Source organism: Chelonia mydas, chromosome 3 (assembly GCF_015237465.2).
Source record: "Chelonia mydas isolate rCheMyd1 chromosome 3, rCheMyd1.pri.v2, whole genome shotgun sequence".
NCBI lineage: Eukaryota > Metazoa > Chordata > Testudines > Cheloniidae > Chelonia > Chelonia mydas.
The window spans coordinates 5,381,826-5,402,838 of record NC_057851.1 but is presented as its reverse complement, the minus strand read 5'-3'; the positions used below and the strand labels follow the sequence as shown (position 1 = coordinate 5,402,838).

General features: G+C 51.3%; 1 protein-coding gene across 3 annotated transcripts in view; it reads left to right on the top strand.

Moving 5' to 3' along the window:
- The first annotated feature begins 794 nt into the window (after positions 1–794).
- EFR3B (EFR3 homolog B) overlaps positions 795–21,013 on the top strand; it is a 155,252-nt gene continuing 135,033 nt past the window's right edge. The window contains exon 1 of one of the 3 annotated variants that reach the window (XM_037893784.2): positions 795–1,710. In XM_037893784.2, the coding sequence (XP_037749712.1) occupies positions 1,704–1,710 (7 nt within the window). In that variant the 5' untranslated portion in view covers positions 795–1,703. Of the gene's footprint in view, positions 1,711–17,153; positions 17,195–21,013 lie in introns of those variants that run through there. The other 2 variants (XM_037893783.2, XM_043542063.1) reach the window with 2 other exon arrangements.

Here is a 21,013-nt window from a genome sequence, read left to right as displayed (position 1 = left end):
CCTAACAGCTAATCATGTCAGACAGATTGGATTCTCCTCTAGCTCAAAAGATAGTGGACATTTTTGGAACAAGAGGGTTTAGATTCTGGCCCTGGGACTTTTTTTTTTTTTTCCTCCTCTGCAGCATGCGGCACAGGTCACTTGCAGGTTTTAACTAGTGTAAATGGGGGATTCTCTATAACTTGAAGTCTTTAAATCATGATTTGAGGACTTCAGTAACTCAGCCGGAGCTTAGAGGTCTATCACAGGACTGGGTGGGTGAGATTCTGTGGCCTGCAATGTGCAGTAGGTCAGACCAGATGATCATGATGGTCACTTCTGGCCTTGAGTCTAGCCCCACTGTTGCCATATAGTTCCAAAAATCATAGAATCATAGAAGATGAGGGTTGGAAGAGACCTCAGGGGGTCATCTAGTCCAACCCCCTGCTCAAAGCAGGACCAGCCCCAACTAAATCATCCCAGCCAGGGCTTTGTCAAGCTGGGCCTTAAAAACCTCTAAAGATGGAGATTCCACCACCTCCCTAGGTAACCCATTGCTGTGCTTCACCCCCTCCTAGTGAAATAGTTTTTCCTAATACTGTATCCAACCCTGATTATTACAGCACTGATGACCCCAGTGCTGTAAGAATCACAAATAACTTCTCCACCTGTTGAAAGTTCTGTTACTTTCCTCACACCAGTTACTTCCCAGGCACCACCTGACTGTTCTGCTAAGCCCAGTTGCGGTTGATATCTGTCCACCCCCACTTCCCCTCCAAGAAACTTCAGGCTTCCCGTTCCTGTTTCTCAAGCGCTGGTGTGTGTGTGTCTCTCTCTGCGCCAGTCCTCTTCCCTGTTACTGCTAGTCAAAGGAGGGGAATCAGTCCTATTCCTGTGGAAGTCTGCTGGTAAAACTCTTGCAGACTTCAGTGGGAGGCTCTCTGCTGGGAAGCCACCTCTCTTCCGCAGGGAGGAAGGAGCAAGAGACAGATGGAGGGGTGGATTTCTTGATGTCTGAAGTCCCTGCTGCTGTTTCTGTGGCAGCTACTGGTGTCCATGGAAACAGCTGTGAGAGAGTGTCAGGTGGAGGGCGGGAGGAAGGAAGGAGCAGCCAGACCAGGGAGGAACCTGTCTGACAAAGGAGGGAGCTGGGCCCTTTCCCCCGTCTCCTAACCGACTCAGTTCCCTCTGCATGCCAGTCACCTGCTGGTCAGGACACATGAGAATTTTATCATTCCAGGCTGCTGTCGTGCTGGAGGTCCAAAGTGCCTGCAAGAAAGCTGTCGGCTCTGTTGGCCCGCTGCTGGTAAATGGGCCTTCAGGGATCTCTGCTTCAATTCCCCCAAAGTCACTGTTCTCTTTGCTCCCACCGAGGCTCAGGCTTTGCGTCGGGCCGGGCTTATTACTCACCGCTCCTGTTTAAAAAGGAAACTGAGCAGCTGGGGCTGTCTGCGTGACTTGGGAAAGGAAGGAGGCAGCCGACGCACAAAGTAACTTAACTAAACATTTCTAGCTCTTGTTTTGCTGCGGCTGACTCTTCAAAGACGGGCTCTCTCTCCCTGACGGATCGTGGGGCAACGGGAGCAGCGGCGTCGGTGGCTTTCTTGGGACTTGCCAGCCAGCCTACGGGGAAAGAGGACACCCACAGGGATTCCCTCCCTGCCTAGGCTGGACTGAGCTTTGGGACCGGTCTTGCAGCGTGAACCCGGCTCTCGAGAGCAGCAATGACAGGTAGGGGGGGAGTTGCAGCTGCTTGCCAGCACATGGCAGGGGATGTGGGAAGGCAAGTGACAGGAGAAAGGACTTAACCCCTTTTTTTGCTTGCTTTGCACCTTAAGGGTTGCTCTCTCCTGTTGAGTAATGTTTGTCTGGTCTAGGCATGCGAGAAGCAATAAAATACCCCATAGTTTTGCCTGGTGCGGGCAGTGCCCTTTCCATGCTCTTTCTCCCTCCAGCCCCAGAGTGTGGTGTGTCAGTGAAACATTGCGCTTAAGACCAGCAAATGCTGTGTGTCCTTTATGGAGTTGCAAAAAAAATTCAGAGGTGAAGGGGTTAAAGGAAAAAACCACAGGAGTTTCCATCTGCTGTCTGGAAGAACAGTGTGTTTGCTGGGCAGGAGATTGTTGTTAGCACTGGTACCTTGGTGTTAGATCTTACGCCAGTAAGAACAGGACAATGTTGAACTATCTGGAAAAGCAGCTTGACTGTGAGCTGTGCTAGGCTGTAGAGCTGTGTCCCAGGGGAAATGGTGGAAGCACTGTTGCTTGGGGCTTCGGAGACCAGACTGGAGGGAGGACAGGAGAATACACTGAGGTGTAGGGCGCAGCAGTGATCTGATGGGCCTTTCCCATCCCTGGCTCTGAGGGGTTTTTAGCCGTGATCTGGAGGGAGTTTGTGCAGGGACGGCCCAGTGGACGAGTGGTAGTTCTGGGGGTGGGCCAGCCTCAGCTCAGCCCAAGTGTTTATTATTATTACCCAGCTGAGACTGGAAGGCTTTGCTGTTCCCCAGACCTTCCGGTGACACCTGGGGCAGCCTGGAGGCAAGTGTGGTTTTTCAGGGGAAACTCAAAACGAAACTGACAGATGAATGAAACTGACATGGAAACTGAATCACATCCTGCAGGAGCCCTTGTGACAGGACCCTGTGGAGTTTGCACAGTTCTGTCGCTCTCACAGCGCCAGACGCTCCGTGATTGTTCCTGTGGTTGGGGGTAAGGTGGCTTTAAGTCACCTTTGCACTCCCTGTATTTTGGGGCTAGGGAAGGCCCTAAGTCAGAGCATCCCAAGAGCTATTGTAACTTTCCCTCTCCTTGCTGCAGCCCCATATAGACAGGGGAAGCAGAGAACAGCCATAGTGCAGCACACTGCTGCCACACCAATGACCCCCACACCATACTGGGGGCCTGAGAGCAGGGCCAGTGACCAGGATGTGGGGGGGATTCTTGGAGGGGGGGGCTGTTTCCACCCATTTTAAGGCCTCCTTATACAGCCACAGCATTATAAATGGGCCTTGACATAACTAGAATTAGGGCCTGTTGTGTACAGTTCTCAGTGACACGACAGTTCTGTCATGCTAATCAATCCCAGCTTGCTTTTCAGGGAAGGGTGAGCTGCCCCGTCCCCCACTGCTCTCCACAGGTTTGTGGGAACCGGAGCTCGCCTTCCATGGGGAAACCGTTAGAGAATGAGCAGGCTGACCCAGAGGTGGATTGAGTAGACGGGCTTCTTTATTGCGGTACTTGTTCCTCTCGACCCAATTGTCGAGTAAGCACTGGATTAGTTACAGCACGCTCCTGTTATCTAAGTTAGTATGTAAATATCTACAATCGTTACAACACCCCCAAACCCCTTATTGAGTAACATGAACGCCCACACAATGAATATTAATAGCTATATACTGAATATAATTATCCCCGCCCCTGATTACAGCATTAGCATATTCTACAGATAAATGTATCTTCAAAGTAAAAGTTCTTTACAATAATTGTAGCCACAAATGCCCTGGATGAGCAGTTTGCAGGGAAGGGAGGAAGGGGCCCTGACCCCGAGCTTGTTCATGTAGCTAGGAAAGGAAGGGAGGGGGAATATAACAGTGCTTTACACAAAGATATCCTTTAGATCCCCACATTCCTTATGCAGCTGCAAGGCTTATCAATCCTTAACAAGGGGAAGGGAAGGCAGAGGGGTAGCACTTTATCAGGGGTACCTGCACTTTATCAAATGCAGAAGTGGTGCCTGCTCATGGCTCGGCTCCCTAATACCATGTCTGCACACCAGCGGTTTCCCAGGTCTCTGCTTCACCCTTACATATCCCAACAGAAACGACATCTATTAAGAGACACAGCATTGTGATGTTGTGACAGCATCGCCATAGGCCGAGGCTGGACCAGCCTCTAGCCGCACTTCAGAACAAGGTGGTCGGTTCCATCCGCTTTAGGGCTTTCTGTTGCTCCCACGGCTGCTGTATCTTAATGCTGCACCTGGAAATCCACATAGCGAGGTTTGTAGTGAACTTCAAAGAGGGCTCTGCTCTTCACCTTACTGTTTGTAGTAAGTAGCATCGAGAGGCATTATAGAAGCATAGGACTGGAAGGGACCTTGAGAGGTCATCTAGTCCAGTCCTGTGCACTCATGGCAGGACTAATTATCTCTAGACCATCCCTGACAGGTGTTTGTCTAACCTGCTCATAAAAATCTCCAATGATGGAGATTCCACAACCTCCCTAGGCAATTTATTCCAGTGCTTAACCACCCTGACAGTTAGGAAGTTTTTCCTAATGTCCAACCTAAACCGCCCTTCCTGCAATTTAAACCCATTGGGTTAATGAGAACCATTTTTCTTCCTCCTCCTTGTACCAACCTTTTATGTACTTGAAAACTGTTATGTCCTCTCTGTCTTCTCTTCCCCAGACTAAACAAACCCCCTTTTTTCAAACTTCTCTCATAGGTTGTTTTCTAGACCTTTAATCATTTTTATTGCTCTTCTCTGGACTTTCTCCAATTTGTCCACATCTTTCCTGAAATGCAACACCCAGAACTAGACACAATACTCCATTTAAAGCCTAATCAGCGCAGAGTAAAGCGGAAGAATTACTTCTTGTGTCTTGATTACAACACTCCTGCTAATACATCCCAGAATAATGTTTGCTTTTTTTGCAACAGTGTGACACTGTTGACTCATATTTAGCTTGTGATCCACTATGACCCCCAGATCAACCAGGATCAGGGTCCTGTTGTGGTAGGTGATGTGCGTATGCATATGTTGTAGGTAGATCTGTTTCCTGCTGAGGTGGAGAAGCTGTGGAACCCCTTGCCAGAAGATGTTGGGAAGGCCAAGGCTATAACAGGGTTCAAAAACGAAATAGATAAGTTCATAGAGGATAGGTCCATCAATGGCTATTAGTCAGGATGGGCAGGGATAGTGTCCCTAGCCTCCGTTTGCCAGAAGCTGGGATTGGGTGACAGGTGATGGATCACTTGATGGTTACCTGTTCTGTTCATTCCCTCCGGGGCACCTGGCATTGGCCACTGTCGGAGGACAGGATACTGGGTTAGATGGACCTTTGGTCTGACCCAGTATGGCCGTTCTTCTGTTCTTAAGCTTGGTCAGAAGGGAGGCTCCTGCAGGATGTTCTAAATGCCATCACTCTTTGGGTCATTCTGATCTCTCCAGCAGCTCGCTCTGCAGCTGAGCCCCCCCTCCCCCCCAGAGTACTTTGTCTCAGGCTCTCACACACTTTGTCCTAGACTTTGTGAGCTGCACTGTCGCTGAAGAGAGCGGCTGCCATGGGTGGAGATGTGGTTGCTGGAGTAGCTGTTGATAGCTTTGAAAGTTTGGACCGAGGGCTTAAATTACCAACAGAAGAGGACTGGGAAGGGGACACATTGGTGATGCGCTGAAGGAGGCTCAGCATGCTGAGGAGGTCGGACATTATATTCTGCATAAGTTGCATCCTCTGGGTTGCTTCCACCTTTAGCCCCAGACAGAGTTATCACAATCCAGCTAGGAGGTGATAACAAACAAAGGGCGCACGGGGACCAAGTCCTCCTCCAGGAAGAGCAAGCTGGTGATAGAAGAAAGCATTTTTCTCCACTGTCTCTCCCCAGTCATGGAGACTGACTGCAGGGGTGTGGGGCAGGTGTCTTCGACGGTGGAGAGGCTTGTGTCTTCCCAACCAGCATCGCCTTAGCCTTGCTCAGTCCTGCAGTTTCTGTGGGGAAAAATCTGAAAAGTCAGGACAGCTGTGTGACAAGCAGGAGGAGTGGCTGTCTTCTTACACTCCTGACCGTGTTGATGCAGCTGCTGTTATGAGCAGCAGAGAAGACACAGTTATACAAATCACAAACACCCCGTGGATCTGAGACTAGAACCTTGGCCATTGTTTCCAACGCACAGGCCTCTGACACTTGAACCAAAGAAGATCTCCCCTAACTGCTCCTCGTAGTAGGTCAGTTATCCTGTCTGTGAGCTAGCCATTGCCAGTCAACATTATGTACGTGTGTAAGGGGACTGTTGCCCCCTTACTAACATTCAGTGGGGTGTTTTAGTTACTAGCTCCCAGTACTAAAAAGAGAGAAGGGTCAATGGGGACTCAGGACCCTGAGACTGACAGCCCCCAGGAACAGTGGGGAGAGGCCAATGCTCCAGGTCAGCCTGAATGACAGGGCGGGCAGGCTAATCAGGGAGTCAGGAGGCCAGGGAGGTCCCGTCCTCCGTGTGAGCTGGACTTGCCTGGATCAGACAGAGTGGGGCCGAGCTAAGGAGAAAGCAGGGCCCCAAGCTGAGCTGGGGAGCAGAGCTGTGCCAGATCCAGAGGGACCAGAAAAGCAGCCCCGACAGAGCAGACCCTGTCCTGGGAGCAGAGCTGCAGCAACCAGAGCCAGAGGGGCCAAAGAAGCAGCCCAGGGAGCAGGAGGCAGAGCAGCAGAGACCGAGTGGTGGAGCTGGGGCTGGAGCAGTCCGGAGCTGGGTGCGGTGAGCAGCTGGGGAGAGCGAGGGGGACCCTGGGCAGCGGGCCCAGCACAGGGAGACGCCTCAGCCAAGAGGCTCTGCAGGCCAGGCTTGGATCATAACCCCGACAGGGCTGGGGGCGACACTGCGTAGACGGGTCCTACCACTTAGAGCCTGAGAGCCTGTGGCCACCACCCACAGCATCCCTGCAGCACAGCCAGGGCCGGAGCAGGAGGCCTGGGACTTACCAGGAACAGACTGTGAACTGCCCTGACACTCCAGAGACACTGTTTGTGGTGTTCCCTGCCACAGAGCGGGGTGATGTGTTTCCTTTAACCTTTCCCATTATTCCTTATTCGTTTTAAAATTAATTGTTGATTAAATAACTTGCATTTGCTTTAACTTGTATGTAATGGTCAGTGGGTCAGAGAAGTGCCCAGTGCAGAGAGAGTACCCCGGAGTGGGGACACCCTAGCCCCTGTGCTAGGTGACCACAGCAGGGTTGGGGGTCGAGCCCCCCAGGAATCCTGGGCCCAGCCTTGTTGGGGTTACGAGGACTCTGCCAGACAGGAGAGTGGAAGGGGAGTCCTCAAGGGCAGGGAGGCCACTGAGTAAAGGAAGTGGGAGTGAGGATCCTTTCCCTAGCCCACTTCACTGGGGTAGTGCAGAAGCCAGGAAAGTTCCCCACAATAGCGGGACTGTTCCCCCGCTTACACATGCATGCCACTGCATTACAGTACATGCTTGTGTAACATACTGTTTCAAATTACACTAGTTAAGGAATTGTATTTAGGCTTGAGAGAATTTGATTTTTTTAAATAATTTTGATGGATCGTATCAATGCTTACTTTAAGCATATTCTTCCATTTGATTGATTTAAATTTTCACAGTTCCAAGAAATGATGGGGAGGTGGAAACATACTAATGATTTAATGACTGTAGATGTTGAGATTTTAAAAGTTTAACCTTCTTAACTGTTACACACAAAGTGCCAACACCAAATGTCAAAATATACAAAAGAAATGTCCTTAAATCAAACTCTGAGTTCTCAAACAGCATTTTTCTTTCTTTGCCTGTCTGTAAGTTTCAGTCATTATCAAGGGAAATGTTTTTTGTTGCTGTGTATGATGAAATCGATGTTTAGTGACATTTACCAATAAAAATCTAATTGAAGCCCAACTACGGCACTGAACTATGTCATGTGGTGTGCATGTTCCCGCTGCTGGATGGAACCGCTCAGCTGTGTCTCATAGGCCCTGTAATGTTTGAGCCGAAGCTTTTTAAAGCAGGAGGATCTGAGTTCTGTTGCTGTGAAGTTCCTGGGTCTGAAGTGTCATGGGGTGGACTTAGAGGCTTGGGAGACACTTTTTAGTGAGTGGCTTGGCCCAGAACTGGGACTCGGGAACTCCTGGGATCTAATCCCAGCCCTGCCACTGATCTGTCGGTTTGGACATGTCTGTTTCGTCTTCCTTTGTTGTGTAAAATGGGGAGTGATGCTCAGCTCCGAGGGTGCCAGGAGGCACAATTAGCTGCTGTGTCTCTGAGAAGTCTGTGCTGGTTGGTTTGTGGTAGGTGGAACGTGCAAAGAGCCTCATTTGTGTAATTCTCTGGGCTGCAGCACTCGGGCCTTCGGGCTGCTCGTCGGAGAAGCATTTGGATTAATTACTGCAGAATCCCAGGAATCCTAAAGAACTGTCTTGGCTGAGGTGGGGTGGGGGACCAGCTCTCACTCCCTAGAAAATGCCTCGTACAGGTGGTGCAATTCATAGCACCTGACAGCTAAACTCCTGCCACTTGCCTTCTCGAGGCAGAGCTGTTCTGAACTGGAAGTTTGGGTGTGAATGATGGGTGTCTGGAGCCTTATAACTCGATTGATCCAGGCAGGTGGGACTGCCTGCCATGGCTAACAAGTCCATGTAGGACAAGGGAACTCCGACTTCCAACCAGGAACATCAGGTCTGGCCAGGTGGTGTGAAAAGTTGTGCCAATCACACAGGCTCTGTGGGCCTTCGTTTTTCAACCAGACGCAGGGTACGTTGGCCAGAGAATACAAGGTCTAGTAGTCCCGGGGCAAAGAAAGATCCCGAAAGAGGTAGTTTGAGATGCTGAAGGAGAACATGAAGAAGGTTGGAGTCAGCTTGGAAGATGCACTCGACAGGAACGCTTGGAGACAAAGAACAAGCGCCCCCAACCCCAACTAAAACGGGACAAGGGGAAGGTGAAGAAGACGGCAGAAGCACACAGCAGCAGCTGTCCCGGAGTATCAGATAGATGCGGGGAGGGATGCCACCTTCACCCCCTCCCCCCCGCCAATCCCTTTGGGTAAATAATGCTGCTGACCACATATTTGCCAATGCTGCTGTATGTTAGAGCCATCCAAGATGAGGGATGTGGGCCTGTCTCAGAAGGGCAGAGAGTCAGTCCTAGAATGATGGCACTATCATCCTTGGGAGCATGGTACCAAGCGAATAAATATCGTAAAGGTAGGGGCCTTGCTGGCTTATCCATCCCTCTGTAAAACACGGTGAGCACCAGTAGCCCGATATCATAGTCCAGTAAACATCACTGCTCAGTACATTGTGCTTGTTTGTAAAAGCACTTTACGAGCCTCCTGTATGAATGAATCACTCCTTCGTTATGTCCCATTGTGAGCTACTCCTGTTTTACTGAGGGGAAAACAACTTCTCTGTGCTGTCGTGAGACACCCTGAATTATACCCAGGCCAGATAAGAAACACGGTAGCTTTATATTTTCTATATAATCATTATGCTAGAGAGCCCTCCAGACCGGCTATGCCATAAGGAAATCCCTGGAGAGATACAGACTTCCACTACAGCTATTGGACTGTATAATTGGACACGTTTTACTCCATGGCCGTGAAGTCTGGGGCCCAGCTTTGACAGACAGTATCTAAATCCCAGTATAGAAACACTCTGTCTATAGTTCTGCAGACAGATTCTCCGTGTACACGGGCGCTCCAGCAGCCAAGGTTACAGTGCAGAGCCGGGCCGGTTTTCCCCTTGACAGTCAGCACACAGCAAAGAACACTCTTCTCCTGGGGCCTAAACCGAAACCACTCCAGCCATTGCACAGTCCAGCAGGCTCAAAAATGAAACCCACATGGCGGCGGGCGCTCCTGCTTGTGAATTACTGGGTGGGGCTGGGCCCGGCTTTGCGGGGGAGCCTCAGCTGCAGCTGTCCACTGTGGTGACCTGAGCACGGGAGCTGCGGCCGCTCTGGTACCAGCTGCTGGGGCTGCTGTATTTCATGGTGCGAGGGGATGCTGCATGCTGGGCTCCCACGGCACCGCACGGCGAGACGCGGGAGCGTGGGCTCCACCGGGGCTGCCAAACAGCTGGCTCCCCTGACTGCTGGGGGGTGAGGAGGAGGAGGAAGGCAGGAGTCAGGGGGGCTGCTTGCCGGGGCCCATCCTGGTTCATTAAGTTAAATGCACGAGCCTCGCTGCCTGACCATGGCTCCCACCCATACCGCTGGCCCTGTTTGGGGGGGCAACAACCCCCTGCTCAACTATACCTATGCCTGGGCCCCCCCTCCCCTCGCCAGCTCTGCTAACACCCCTCAATCCTGACCCACAACCCGCTCCCACCCACAGTTCCACCGATATCCCTCACTCCTGACCCACGGGGCCCCTGCTGTTCCGTCGTGGCTTTCCCCAGGGCAGATACAGATAAACACAGGAAATTTATGCCCAAGTGTGCGGTGGTGTTTGATGTGGACACATGGGGGCCTGGAATGAGACCCATCAAACTCATTCTCCTTAGAGGCCTGCATTAGAATTTAACCTGGCGTCTGTGGGACTGAGCAGCTAACTGCACCCATTGAAACCCTGTCCCACGCGGCTTTAGAGCATCCCTCCGGCAGCTGCCCTCTATGTTCCTGGTCGGGCTCCCTGTGTCTCTTGCGTCCAGTCCTGCTGCAGCCATCTGCTACCTTCCCCAGACAGCGTTTCCTCTTGGTAGCCACTGGTGGGGAGACGTTGGGATTGCCTTTAATCAGCAGGACAAAACAACCCCCTTGTTACAATGCCATGCCATGTCACCACTTTTCCCTCTCTCTCCCACGCCGTGCTGAGATGTCAGCACAGGGTGTGTCATAGTCTCCCATCACAACTCAGGCCCAAGATAAATGCGTGGCTTTAATCGCCCTACAGGCTAGGCTTGCTGGTCATGTTGTAATTAACTGGCTAATGTGTTTGTGTGCCACTCTGCTTTAGTGGCCAGAGGCTTCTGCAAGATTATTACATCAGCTGGTTAATGGTGATTATGCCGCAGTTCAAGTGATAGGCGGGTGTTCTGGACTCTGGGGTACTGGGTTTTATTCCTTGATGGGGCATGTACGCCATGTATCTGACAGCTGTGATATCTGGCTCTGGGCAGCTGCAAGCTCACTTGTGAGGCAGATCCATAAACAGTAGAACTATCCCATGAGTTCCAGGACCGTTGGTACTTGTCCTTCATAAACATGCCTGCATGTTGTGATTAAAATTATCACTAAATCAAACTAAGAAGGGATCAGCTCTTGTTAATATCCTGGCCCTCGGCAAATTTGTCCCCTTGATTTCACAGTTATGTAAGACATTATCATTTCATGTGCAGACAGATTGCATTTCATGGTGGCACTAATTCCGCATGCCCTGATTATGCCACAGTATCTTGCAGCTGCTAGGAGAGCTTTTTCCCCCTGATGCTCTGTAGTTGCTCTGAGCACACCGTTCCCTGGCTTATCAGGTGTCTGCTTCTATCTCCTCATGTCAGGGCTTTTCAATCATCCAGTGCCTAGGGTGCAGGACCTGAAATGGGAACAACGCAAGGTGTTAGCAGCTTGTCTCTGTATTCAGGCTAATTATGTTCTAAACAGACATCTGTGTTGCCCACTGACGTGCTGTTCAAAGCTGATGGGTACAGGCACATTCAGGAATCGGGTTTCTCAGTGGGCCGCAGATTTCAGAGTTAGCATTTCATCTGGAGAACAGTGAAGCTCTGGTGGGCAGTGCAGGCTTATTTCATTTCTTTCTGCATCAGCATGCCCATCAGAAACCATTCTAGTGGGAAGACGTTATTACTGTAATTGACATTTTATAGCAACTGGGTAAGACTAACTTAGGCTGTTACACATTGCAGGGCACATCCGTTGTGTGACGGTGAATATACATGTCTTCGGTTATGAGGAGTGACTTGCCATGCCAAATTACAGAAGTGGGATCCTTTCTAGTAATATTTTACTTGTAGATCTTTCATCTTACAGCACCACTGACATGCAGCAACCTCTGGGGTGGAGGGTGGCACTGAGTACAGGGGGACAGGTGTTGGGAGGGTGGATTTCTTTTCACCCTGGACACTAGGACAAATTCTCACTTATACAAAAAATGCCAAAGGGTCTCTTACAGATACGGAAACCAAGGCACACAATTGCCCACGAACAAAACCTTATGTTTTTTAAGGTCATATACACACTGTAAACAGGTTTCAGAGTAAACAATCACTCTTTATATTAAAGCTCCATTGCAAAAAGTTTATAAAGGGTTGATAAATGATGGCTAGATGTTATAAGCACGTTAGATGGTTATAAGCATATCAGTAAGAAGGTGTTATCGATGCAACCTATTGACATGCTGGACTGTATAACAGAGGATTCACCATGTATTGAAACATCTACTAATCTGCAGCTACTGGAAATGGAACTTACAAACAAAGTGTGATCCTGTAAACTCTGCATGGAACCGGATTTATGCAGCAGGTCTCGGAGTCCCAGTAACCTAGACACTCAACGCACCTCATTCCTCAGGCGTTTGTCTCAGGTTGCTGTCTAACAGTGTAGAATGTTTGGGGGTGAACAGCAAGCAGATTTTGAGACAGAGAAGAAAACGAAAACCAGAGATGGTGCTGGGGGGGCGTAGTAACAGGGTTATATGAATGTGTAGCAAGATCTTTTAAAACAGATCAAACATTCTGTGTTAATGCTCCAGAGCTGGGACTGTCTCTTACTTTGTGTTTATACAGAGACCAGCTTGATGGGACCTTGATTCTGACAGGGACCCTTGGGTTAAAATAGACGTTAGTGAGTTCCCATGCAAGTTCCCTAGAGAAGTGTAGAGAGGGAGTGTTATCTAGCAGTTAGAGCAGTGGGGCTGGGAATTACAAGACTTGGTTTCTTAGAGACTAACCTTTTTGCGAATACAGACTAACACGGCTGTTACTCTAAGACTTGGTTTCTATTCCAAGCACTGCACTCTCTGAACAACCTCTCTGAGCCTCAGTAAAATGGGACTAATGCTACTTACTCACCTTTTGGAAAGTCGTTGGAGATCGTGGGAGGAACAGTACCCATAGATAAAGTATTATTGCTATATAGACAAGATGCCCAGTGGCATGGGACATTGTTCTTCTTCGTGAATGTACTGTCTGACCTATCCTGATGCATGAATCATCTGCTCAGGCTGTCCTATCGTGACTCAAAGTGGAATTGTTAAATGAGTCTCTGTCAGTCCAGCTCTGTTCATATCCTGGGTCTTTTCAGTCAGTAATGTCAGGTGTGGGACACTTTGGTTACTGGGTTATTTTGTAATAGAATTTCACGAGCTCGTCTCCGCCTTGTTAGAAGAATGCGAGACGGTTATCAGTGAATCACATTTCTGGAGCTGTGACCCGTGATCCATCTAGTCCAGTAGCTTCTCCCTGGTGGTGGCTGGTGCCAGATGATAGAAGAAGTTGTAAAAATCCCCTAATAGACAATTCCACAATGACATGTGTAACTCTAGCACCCTTGTGGCCAAGTTGGAGTCTGCTCTGCAGGCAGCTCTGGCCAAGACAAGGCACGCGCAGGAACACAGCAGGGAAAGTCCCTTCCACCCAGGGGCACCTGTTCCAACCCTCCCGGAGTAACACACGCACCCTGGAATAGTACAGTGAATATAGGATAGGGAAATATTTATTTACATAGGGATGAATGGAGAAAAACAACAGGGGAGAAGACTGGGGAAACGGTAAAACAGGGTTATATGCAACACGAGGCCCCATGGGCCCCGCGGTACCGCAATGCAAAAGGGCAGACACCAAGCAATGGGTCTACACTCAGACTTCAGGAGTCCTGGGCAGAGTTCCAGTCCGGCAGCAAGTCTTGGGTGCTCCTGGCCAATAAACTTCCTCCAACGAACCCCTCCGGTGCCCTTAGCCTCTGTGTTGCAGTTTCCTGTCAGAGGGGAATAATGGCACTTCCTTTGTCTCTTTAGACTGTAAGCTCTTTGGGGCAGAGACTGTCTCCCACCATGTTTGTACAGCACCTAGCACATTGGAGCCCTGATCTTGGTTGAGGACTCCAGGTGCTACTGTCCATCCAAATAATAAAAACATTTCTGGGGGGGGGTATTTGATTCTTCTGCCCACCAGTGCTGAATCCAGCCCAAGTGTCTCAGGGTAAGTCTACACAACAAAGAAAAAACCAGGGCTGGGCCGTGCCAGCTGACTCGGGGCTGCGGGGCTGTTTCACAGCTGCATAGACTTCTGGGGAAACCTCCCACCACGCAGGGTCCTAGAACCTGGGCTCCAGCCCGAGCCCAGACGTCTACACAGCAATGAAGGAGCCCCGCAGCCTGAGCCCTGCGAGCCCGAGTCAGCTGGCATGGGCCAGCTGCTGATGTCTAGTTGGTGTGTAGACGTACCCTCCAAGTCAAGATGGCAGCTTCCTATTTGTTAAGTGTTCTCCTATAGAACTTCCATACTGCACTAATTTCCCTTTGAGGCCTGTTGCCCTTTATGGTGTCATGTTGATGGCTGCTCAGTAGACCAAGGATAACGAAATCCCCTCTCTAACAAGGATCTTTGTGTTAATCAAACTGAGCTGCTCTCGGTCCCTGAGAACTTCTCTGTTTTCCAGGGAAACCGAAGTAGCAAATTCATTTCAAAAATGTTTTAATTAAAAACTTAAAATCTCTTGAGGACAGAGTCTGAGTCATCAGCAACTGCATAATTAGAATTGAAGAGCCTGATTGAAGGCCGGGGCTTTGGCTGTTCTGGGAGAGTCCGGAACAAAGGGGTCAGGGGATCAGAACTTCTGCATTCTAGTCCCAGTTCTGCTGGATGACCCTGGCCAAGTCACGTTGCTGCTCTGTGCCTCTGTTTCCCCACTTGGAAAATGAGGATAACACTGAACTACCTCAGACAGGTGTAAGTAACTGGCAGCTCACCAGTGAATAATGCCTGTAAAGCACTTTGAGAGCCTTGGATGGCAGGTGCTTTAGAAGCACCAAGTTTGCACGTTTGAGCATTGAAAATGTTAAAAATATGGGGTCTGATTCTACTCTTGGGTGTAAATTGGGAGTCATTCCATTGAAATCAGTAGGATTACACTGGTGTAAGTGAAAGGGAACTGGGTATAGGGGCGCTCCCTGCAATGGAATGGTTCAGAGAGATAAAGGGAGACAATGGCCTTTTCCAGAGTGTCATGTGACTGGGGAGAGCATCCGTAGGGATTTCCCGAGCGGCTGCTCTTCTGGGGCGGTGGGGAGCCCAGAAACCCTGCGGCAACTCAGGGGAAGCTTAGCAGCTGCGGTGATTGTGACTGTTCCCCATCGGTCCCTGCTCACTCTTGCCTCGCTGTGTGGGTTCAGCAGCTGGAAAGGGGGGGAGTTCATTCATCCCCACACAGGACAGCACTGGAGACGCTGAACGGTCAGGGGCCCTCATTCTTCTGGTGGGACTCCACTCAGAGTTACTCGTGAGGTGCACCAGTGTGACTGAGAGGAGAATCAGGACTCGAATGTCATTGCACGCTGCCCTGGCACTGACTGCATACCAGCAAGAGAACTAGAGAGCTAAAAAGCATGAGTCTCTGTTTGAGCTGAAGGAGCAATTCCATGAGCTAGCCGTTGTAGTAGACTTTATCCTCTTACATGGATTAGCCACTAGCGGGGGATAAAGACTTATACACCGCATGCGTTGGGGTTACCTTTGCAGCCCATAGATTCATTACAAAACGGCCAGGGGGAATGGATAAAGCGGAGAAATGTTGAGGCCTGAGGCATGATAATTGGAGCTGTGCTCGCCAAGCCCACTGCACAGGCCTGGTAAAGGGGGTGATGAACCTGGCCAGGGTTTGTGAAACCCACTGGTGAATGAGTGTTACAGGTCCCCTTCTGTGAGGGTCTGCCGAGGATACGAGTTGTTGCGGTTCCAAGCTATTGGAGCCTGATTCTGTAGCTCATGCTGTTACCTCTGGAGGTCCGGGTTCAAGCCCTGGTGTGTCAGCCTAGAGGGAGGTCATCTAGGGTTGCCAGGCATTTGGTTGTCAAAACGGGACCCTGGCAGCTCCGGTCAGCACCGCTGACTGGGCTGTTACAAGTCTGGTCGGCAGTGCAGTGGTGCTAAGGCAGGCTCCCTGCCTGCCCTTGTCCATGCGGCTCCTGGAAGCCGCCGGCATGTCCGGCTCCTAGGCGTAGGAGCGGCCGCTGGGACTGTGTGCGCTGCCGCTGTCCTGAGTGCCGGCTCCACAGCTCCCATTGGCTGGGAACCGCGGCCAATGGGAGCTGCAGGGTCAGCGCCCGCGGCTGTGGGCAGCATGCAGAGCCCCCTGGCCCCTCTGCCTAGGAACGGACATGCCGGTTGCTTTCAGGAGCCTCCTGAGGTAAGCACCGCCCGGCTGGAGCCCACACCCTGAACCTCCTCCTGCACCCCAGCCCTGAGCCCCCTCCCACAGCCAAACTCCCCCCCAGAACCCACAACCCATACCCCCTCCTGCACCCCAACCCCCTGCCCCAGCCCTGAGCCCCCTCCCACACCCCATCCCCTCATCTCTGGCCCCACCCCAGAGCCTACAATCCCAGCTGGAGCCCTCACCCCCTCCTGCACCCCAAACTCCTCATCCTCAGCCCCCAGCCAGAGCCCTCATCCCTTCCCATACCCCAACCCCCAGCCCTGAGCCCCCTCCTGAACCCCTCATCCTCAGCCCCATCCCAGAGCTCACACCCTCTCCTGCACCCCAACCCCCTACCCCAGCCCAGAGACCCTTCCCATACCCTGAACCCCACCGTCCCACCCCTCACCCTGGAGCCTGCACCACCAGTCCTCACCCCCCCCCGCCCCAAATCCCAACCCTCTGCCCCAGCCTGGTGAAAGTGAGTGAGGGTGAGGGAGAGCGAGCGACAGAGGGAGGGGGGATTGAGTGAGCAGGGGGCGGGGCCTTGGAGAAGGGGCGGGGCAAGAGTGTTTGGTTTTGCGCGATTCAAAAGTTGGCAACCCTAAGGTCATCGCATTTGTTCAGTGCTTTCCAGTGCAGCAATGGCCTTTGGGTTGTGTGGGGGAAATGGAAGCTGGCGAGCTCCTGCGGAATGGAGCCCGTTCGGGTCTGGGCCCCTTTCAGCAGAGCCACTCGCCATCTGCTTTCTATCCTGTGCCTCTGTGTCTTTAAAAACTCATCTCCAAGCCCCTGGGGGTTTCACCTCCTGAGTCCAGAGGATTAAGCACACCCAAGGGCAAACCTCTGTGAATGTTAATGAACTAGGTGCTAGGCCAGCAAGGTCCAAGCATGCTCAGAGGGGCCATCATGATTCGCTTACTAAAGGCAATCACAGCTGGCTGATGGGATTAGGTTTGTTTTTTTTATCATTCCTTCTCGGTCCCGCCATCCATTATTTGTAAGGCTGCAGAGCTGGATGCCTCTCAGTGTAAGGTCACTAAATGCTGTTCTAAGCTTCCGGGCTGCGTGTGTTTCGATCCCATAGGAGGTGTGGTTGCATTCGGAGTCAAACAGGTCAGTCTGGGAAGATGGGGGTTGGGTGTGTAAATTAAATGAGATGCGAACGGGATGACATGACTGTTCTATCTCCCATCACTCTTCAGAAAGAGCAGATGTTTTTGCCCCAAGTTTCCTCTCTGTTGCCTGCTGCTCAGTGACTGTCCTGCACTCCAGAAGTGGCCACGTTTCACCAGCGCTCACTTTGGGGTCCTCCGGGCGCATTTCCTGCCCCTAGCGTGTCTAGAATGGCATGTTCTCTGTCTGGAGCCCATTGATGTGATCCCTTCGGTTCCCTATGTGTAATTCCTCCCCAGAGATTCCTCCTGGGATCGGCTGGTTTCTGGCAGCGCCAGGGGCTTGACAGCTGCGTAAGTCTGACAGGCCGCAGCTCCTGGGAAGGAGCTCTGCTGTTAGACTCAATATGTGTTTAACTCTGACCCATCAAAGCAGGGTGGGCGGCCGCTGACAGGTGACTTCAATAGTTTAAAGGGAAAAATGTATATATATATAGAGAGAGAGAGAGAGATTTCTCTAAAGCAGCTGTAACCCTCTCCTCCCCAGCCCCTGCCTGGGAACGTCTGCTGCCATCTGCCCCTTGGAGACGATGCAGCTTTTCATGCCTCTTTCCACTCACTGGCATTCAAAGCAGAGCCCAGAAATAGCTCACCAGGAATGTGGATGGCTGCGGTGAGCAAAGCAAAAATGCAGAGCCCCTGGTAGCTTGCTCCCATCCCTCCCACTGCCAGCTAGTCACTGTATTTGCCCTGTGGTGCCCCCTGTTATTTCCTTCTGCCCTCTTCTCCATGGATATAGAGGGCCCTCTGGAAGTGGAGCCCATGTGCCCAAGGTGGATGCCCCTAGTACATGCAGCCTAGCTCCTTAGGGTGCTGGCTGTGTGGCTGAGCATTGCTGGGTGCATAGGCCAGGGGGCTCTCCTGGTGGGGAGAATTCCTCCTTCTCTGTGAGGTAGGGAAATGATTGTCCTAATTATAGAGGGATAAACTGAGACCAGGGATTGTTCGTATTACAGTTCTGTCTTCAGTACCCCGCACTGTGATCAGGGCCCCATCGTGCTAGGTGCTGTCTGTGGCATAACAGCCCATCCCTGCCCTGAAGCCAGACAATGGGCGGGGGGTTGGGTGGGGGGAAAGCAGAGTTCCCATTTTACAGATGGGTAATTGAGACCGCAAGGGATCATTAAGTAACGTGCCCCAGGAGATCAGAGACGGAATCTGGTTCTCTTAGGCTTGATCAAATGCCTTAACCACAGGAGCATCCTTCTAACTTAGTGACTTGCTCATGTTCATGCCACAAGTAGGTGGCTGAGCTGGGACTTGAACCCTCACCTGTGCCTCCTCGCCCTGTCGTGCTGCTCCAGATGGGGTGGTTCTCCTCTCACATCTGCCTCGTTTGCCCCACTGATGGTAGTGGAGTCACTCCTGACTTTCACTGCCTGAAAAGCTGGCTCGATCCGATCTCTGACATGCTGGCTGTGTCTATAGGTATGGCTGCAGCTTCACTGCTCCAGTGCCCGAGACTAGCTAGATGAAAGCTGTGCACGCTGCAATCACAGCCTGGGGTTGCAGTACAGACACAGGCTGTGGAGAGGAGCCCATCCTGGATGTTACAAGTTGCTTACTCGGCTCCCAGGTCCATTAGGGGCTTGGAACACTGAGCACACGGAAGAGAGAACAGCCAAGCAGCTATTGGGATGAAAATAATCCCCTTGCTCTCTAGCCAGTGCGGAGGCTGGAATCTGACTCATCCCAGCACCTCCGGTGCTGTCATCTTCCTCGGAGCCGCTCCCAGCACAGCATGCCAGGTGTCTGGTGTTGCTGTCTCTGCTAATTAAACACGCTCCCCAGCCCGGCGTAGAAGCGAAGCAGCAGTCGGGGGTTAAAGCTCCCTCGCCCACGGCTTGCACCTCTCCCTGTGTGGGAGTGCTGAGGGTGACCTGTGAGGTTTGGTTTGTTTTAAATTTTTTCCCCTGCTTGTCTCGTCACCTGGGAAATATCAGATAGTAAATCTCACCGGCCCTGTTTTGGCCAGTGAGATGGACTTCATTGAAGGGGCATAGGGTTGCTTTCAATCTTTAACAAAGAGCACTTTGCTCCCAACTGAGTGCCAGTTGCTTGAGTTCAATTTGGTGCTTAAGAAATGCCCCAGGATGAGCTGGCTTTTTAAAGAGATTTGAGGATCAGGCTTCCCTATGCCAGGTGCAGCCTGCTTTCCCAGGTGGAGGGACTGCCACCATGGGTCATGTGATGGGAGCTTTGACTAGAAACCAGGCCTGCTCTGGGTAGGTTGAACACTGTCTAAATTCAGGGAGAGAGCTGGCTGCGAAGATGGCGAGGGGACAGGTCTCAAAACCTGCCAGGCAGAAGGCAAATAGACACCCCTTGTTCTCCCTGCTTCTGCAAGTCACCTTTTCAAGAGGTAATTTCTCTTATTAGGTCTAAGTTTCTTGCCTCATTCTGCTGCCTGCACAAGAAGCCAATGGAGATGATTTGCCATGTTATGATCAGGCCCTCTTCCAACTCTGGGTGCTCACCACTTGCCCCGTCTTCCTCCACTTTAAGAACATAAGAATGGCCACACTGGGACAGACCAAAGGTCCACCTAGCCCAGTTTCCTGTCTGCCGACAGTGGCCAATGCCAGGTGCCCCAGACGGAATGAACGGAACAGGTGATCATCAAGCGATCCATCCCTGGTCACCCATTCCCAGCCTCTGGCAAACCGAGGCTAGGGACACCATCCCTGCCCACTTTACTCTTTGCTTGGCCTCTGTTTTGGAACAGTGACCAGTTCTGCTGGGATCTGGCGTGGGAAGAGATCAGCGAATGCAGCTCAAGGAGATCAATGGATAGGAGAAGCCTCTTCCACTTGCCTATGGGAAGGGATATGCTGCTCATTGCTTCGGAGGGTGGTGGGGGGAGAGTGAGGAAGGATGGCCTTGTGGGTTTAAGATAATGGCCTGCAACATCCTGTGTAACCTTGGGCAAGTCACTTGATCTCCTGGTGCCTCTCGTTCCCATTTGTAAAGTGGGGGTAATAAGCTATGCTTAATTTGTAATGAAAGAGGTGCCGGGGCTCAAGCAATGTTTTTACTTTCATAACTGATGCAGCAAGGCCAATGGTGCCGAGGCTAGGGACTGCCAAGCCTAGAGATGAGCCTCCCACAAGCTCTTGCACAAATTAAGCACTGGTAATAAGACTTTCTTCCTGTCTTTCCCTTTGCCTGGTCTGGATTTTGTTTGGTTTGTTTAGCTTGCAAACTCTCTGGGGCAAGTGCTGTCTCTTCCTATGCGTATGTACAGGGCCTTGCCCAATGAGGCCTTGATCTACATTGTGTGTGCGCAAGGGACTGGACTAGATGACCTCTCGAGGTCCCTTTCAGTCCTATGATTCTATACTGTAATATGAATGACAAATAATCATGAGGTGCGTGTTTCTTTGAGGATGCTCTTTGTGGCCAAATCCTTCCTCATGAGGACGCTGCAAAGGAGGAGGCCTATTGCGGGTGCAGATTACCCCACGTCAGCCTAACGTGCGGTTTTTTGCGCTTTCCTTGGAAGCAGCTGGTGCTGCCCACTATGAGAGACAGGACCCGAGGCTAGATGGACCCTGGCTCTGCTCTGGTCTGGCAAGTCCTCTCTTCTTAAACAACAGTGACCTGTCTAGATAGTGAATAAGTACCCAGGAAGGGTCACCTTTTGGCATGTAGAAAGGGCCCCTCTTTGTTCAGCCTGTGAATGCTCCAGAAGCAGGGCTTAATTGGTGCCAGGGCTGAGCCCCGGCACCTCTGGGCCTGGCAGTTCCTAGCCCCGGCACCT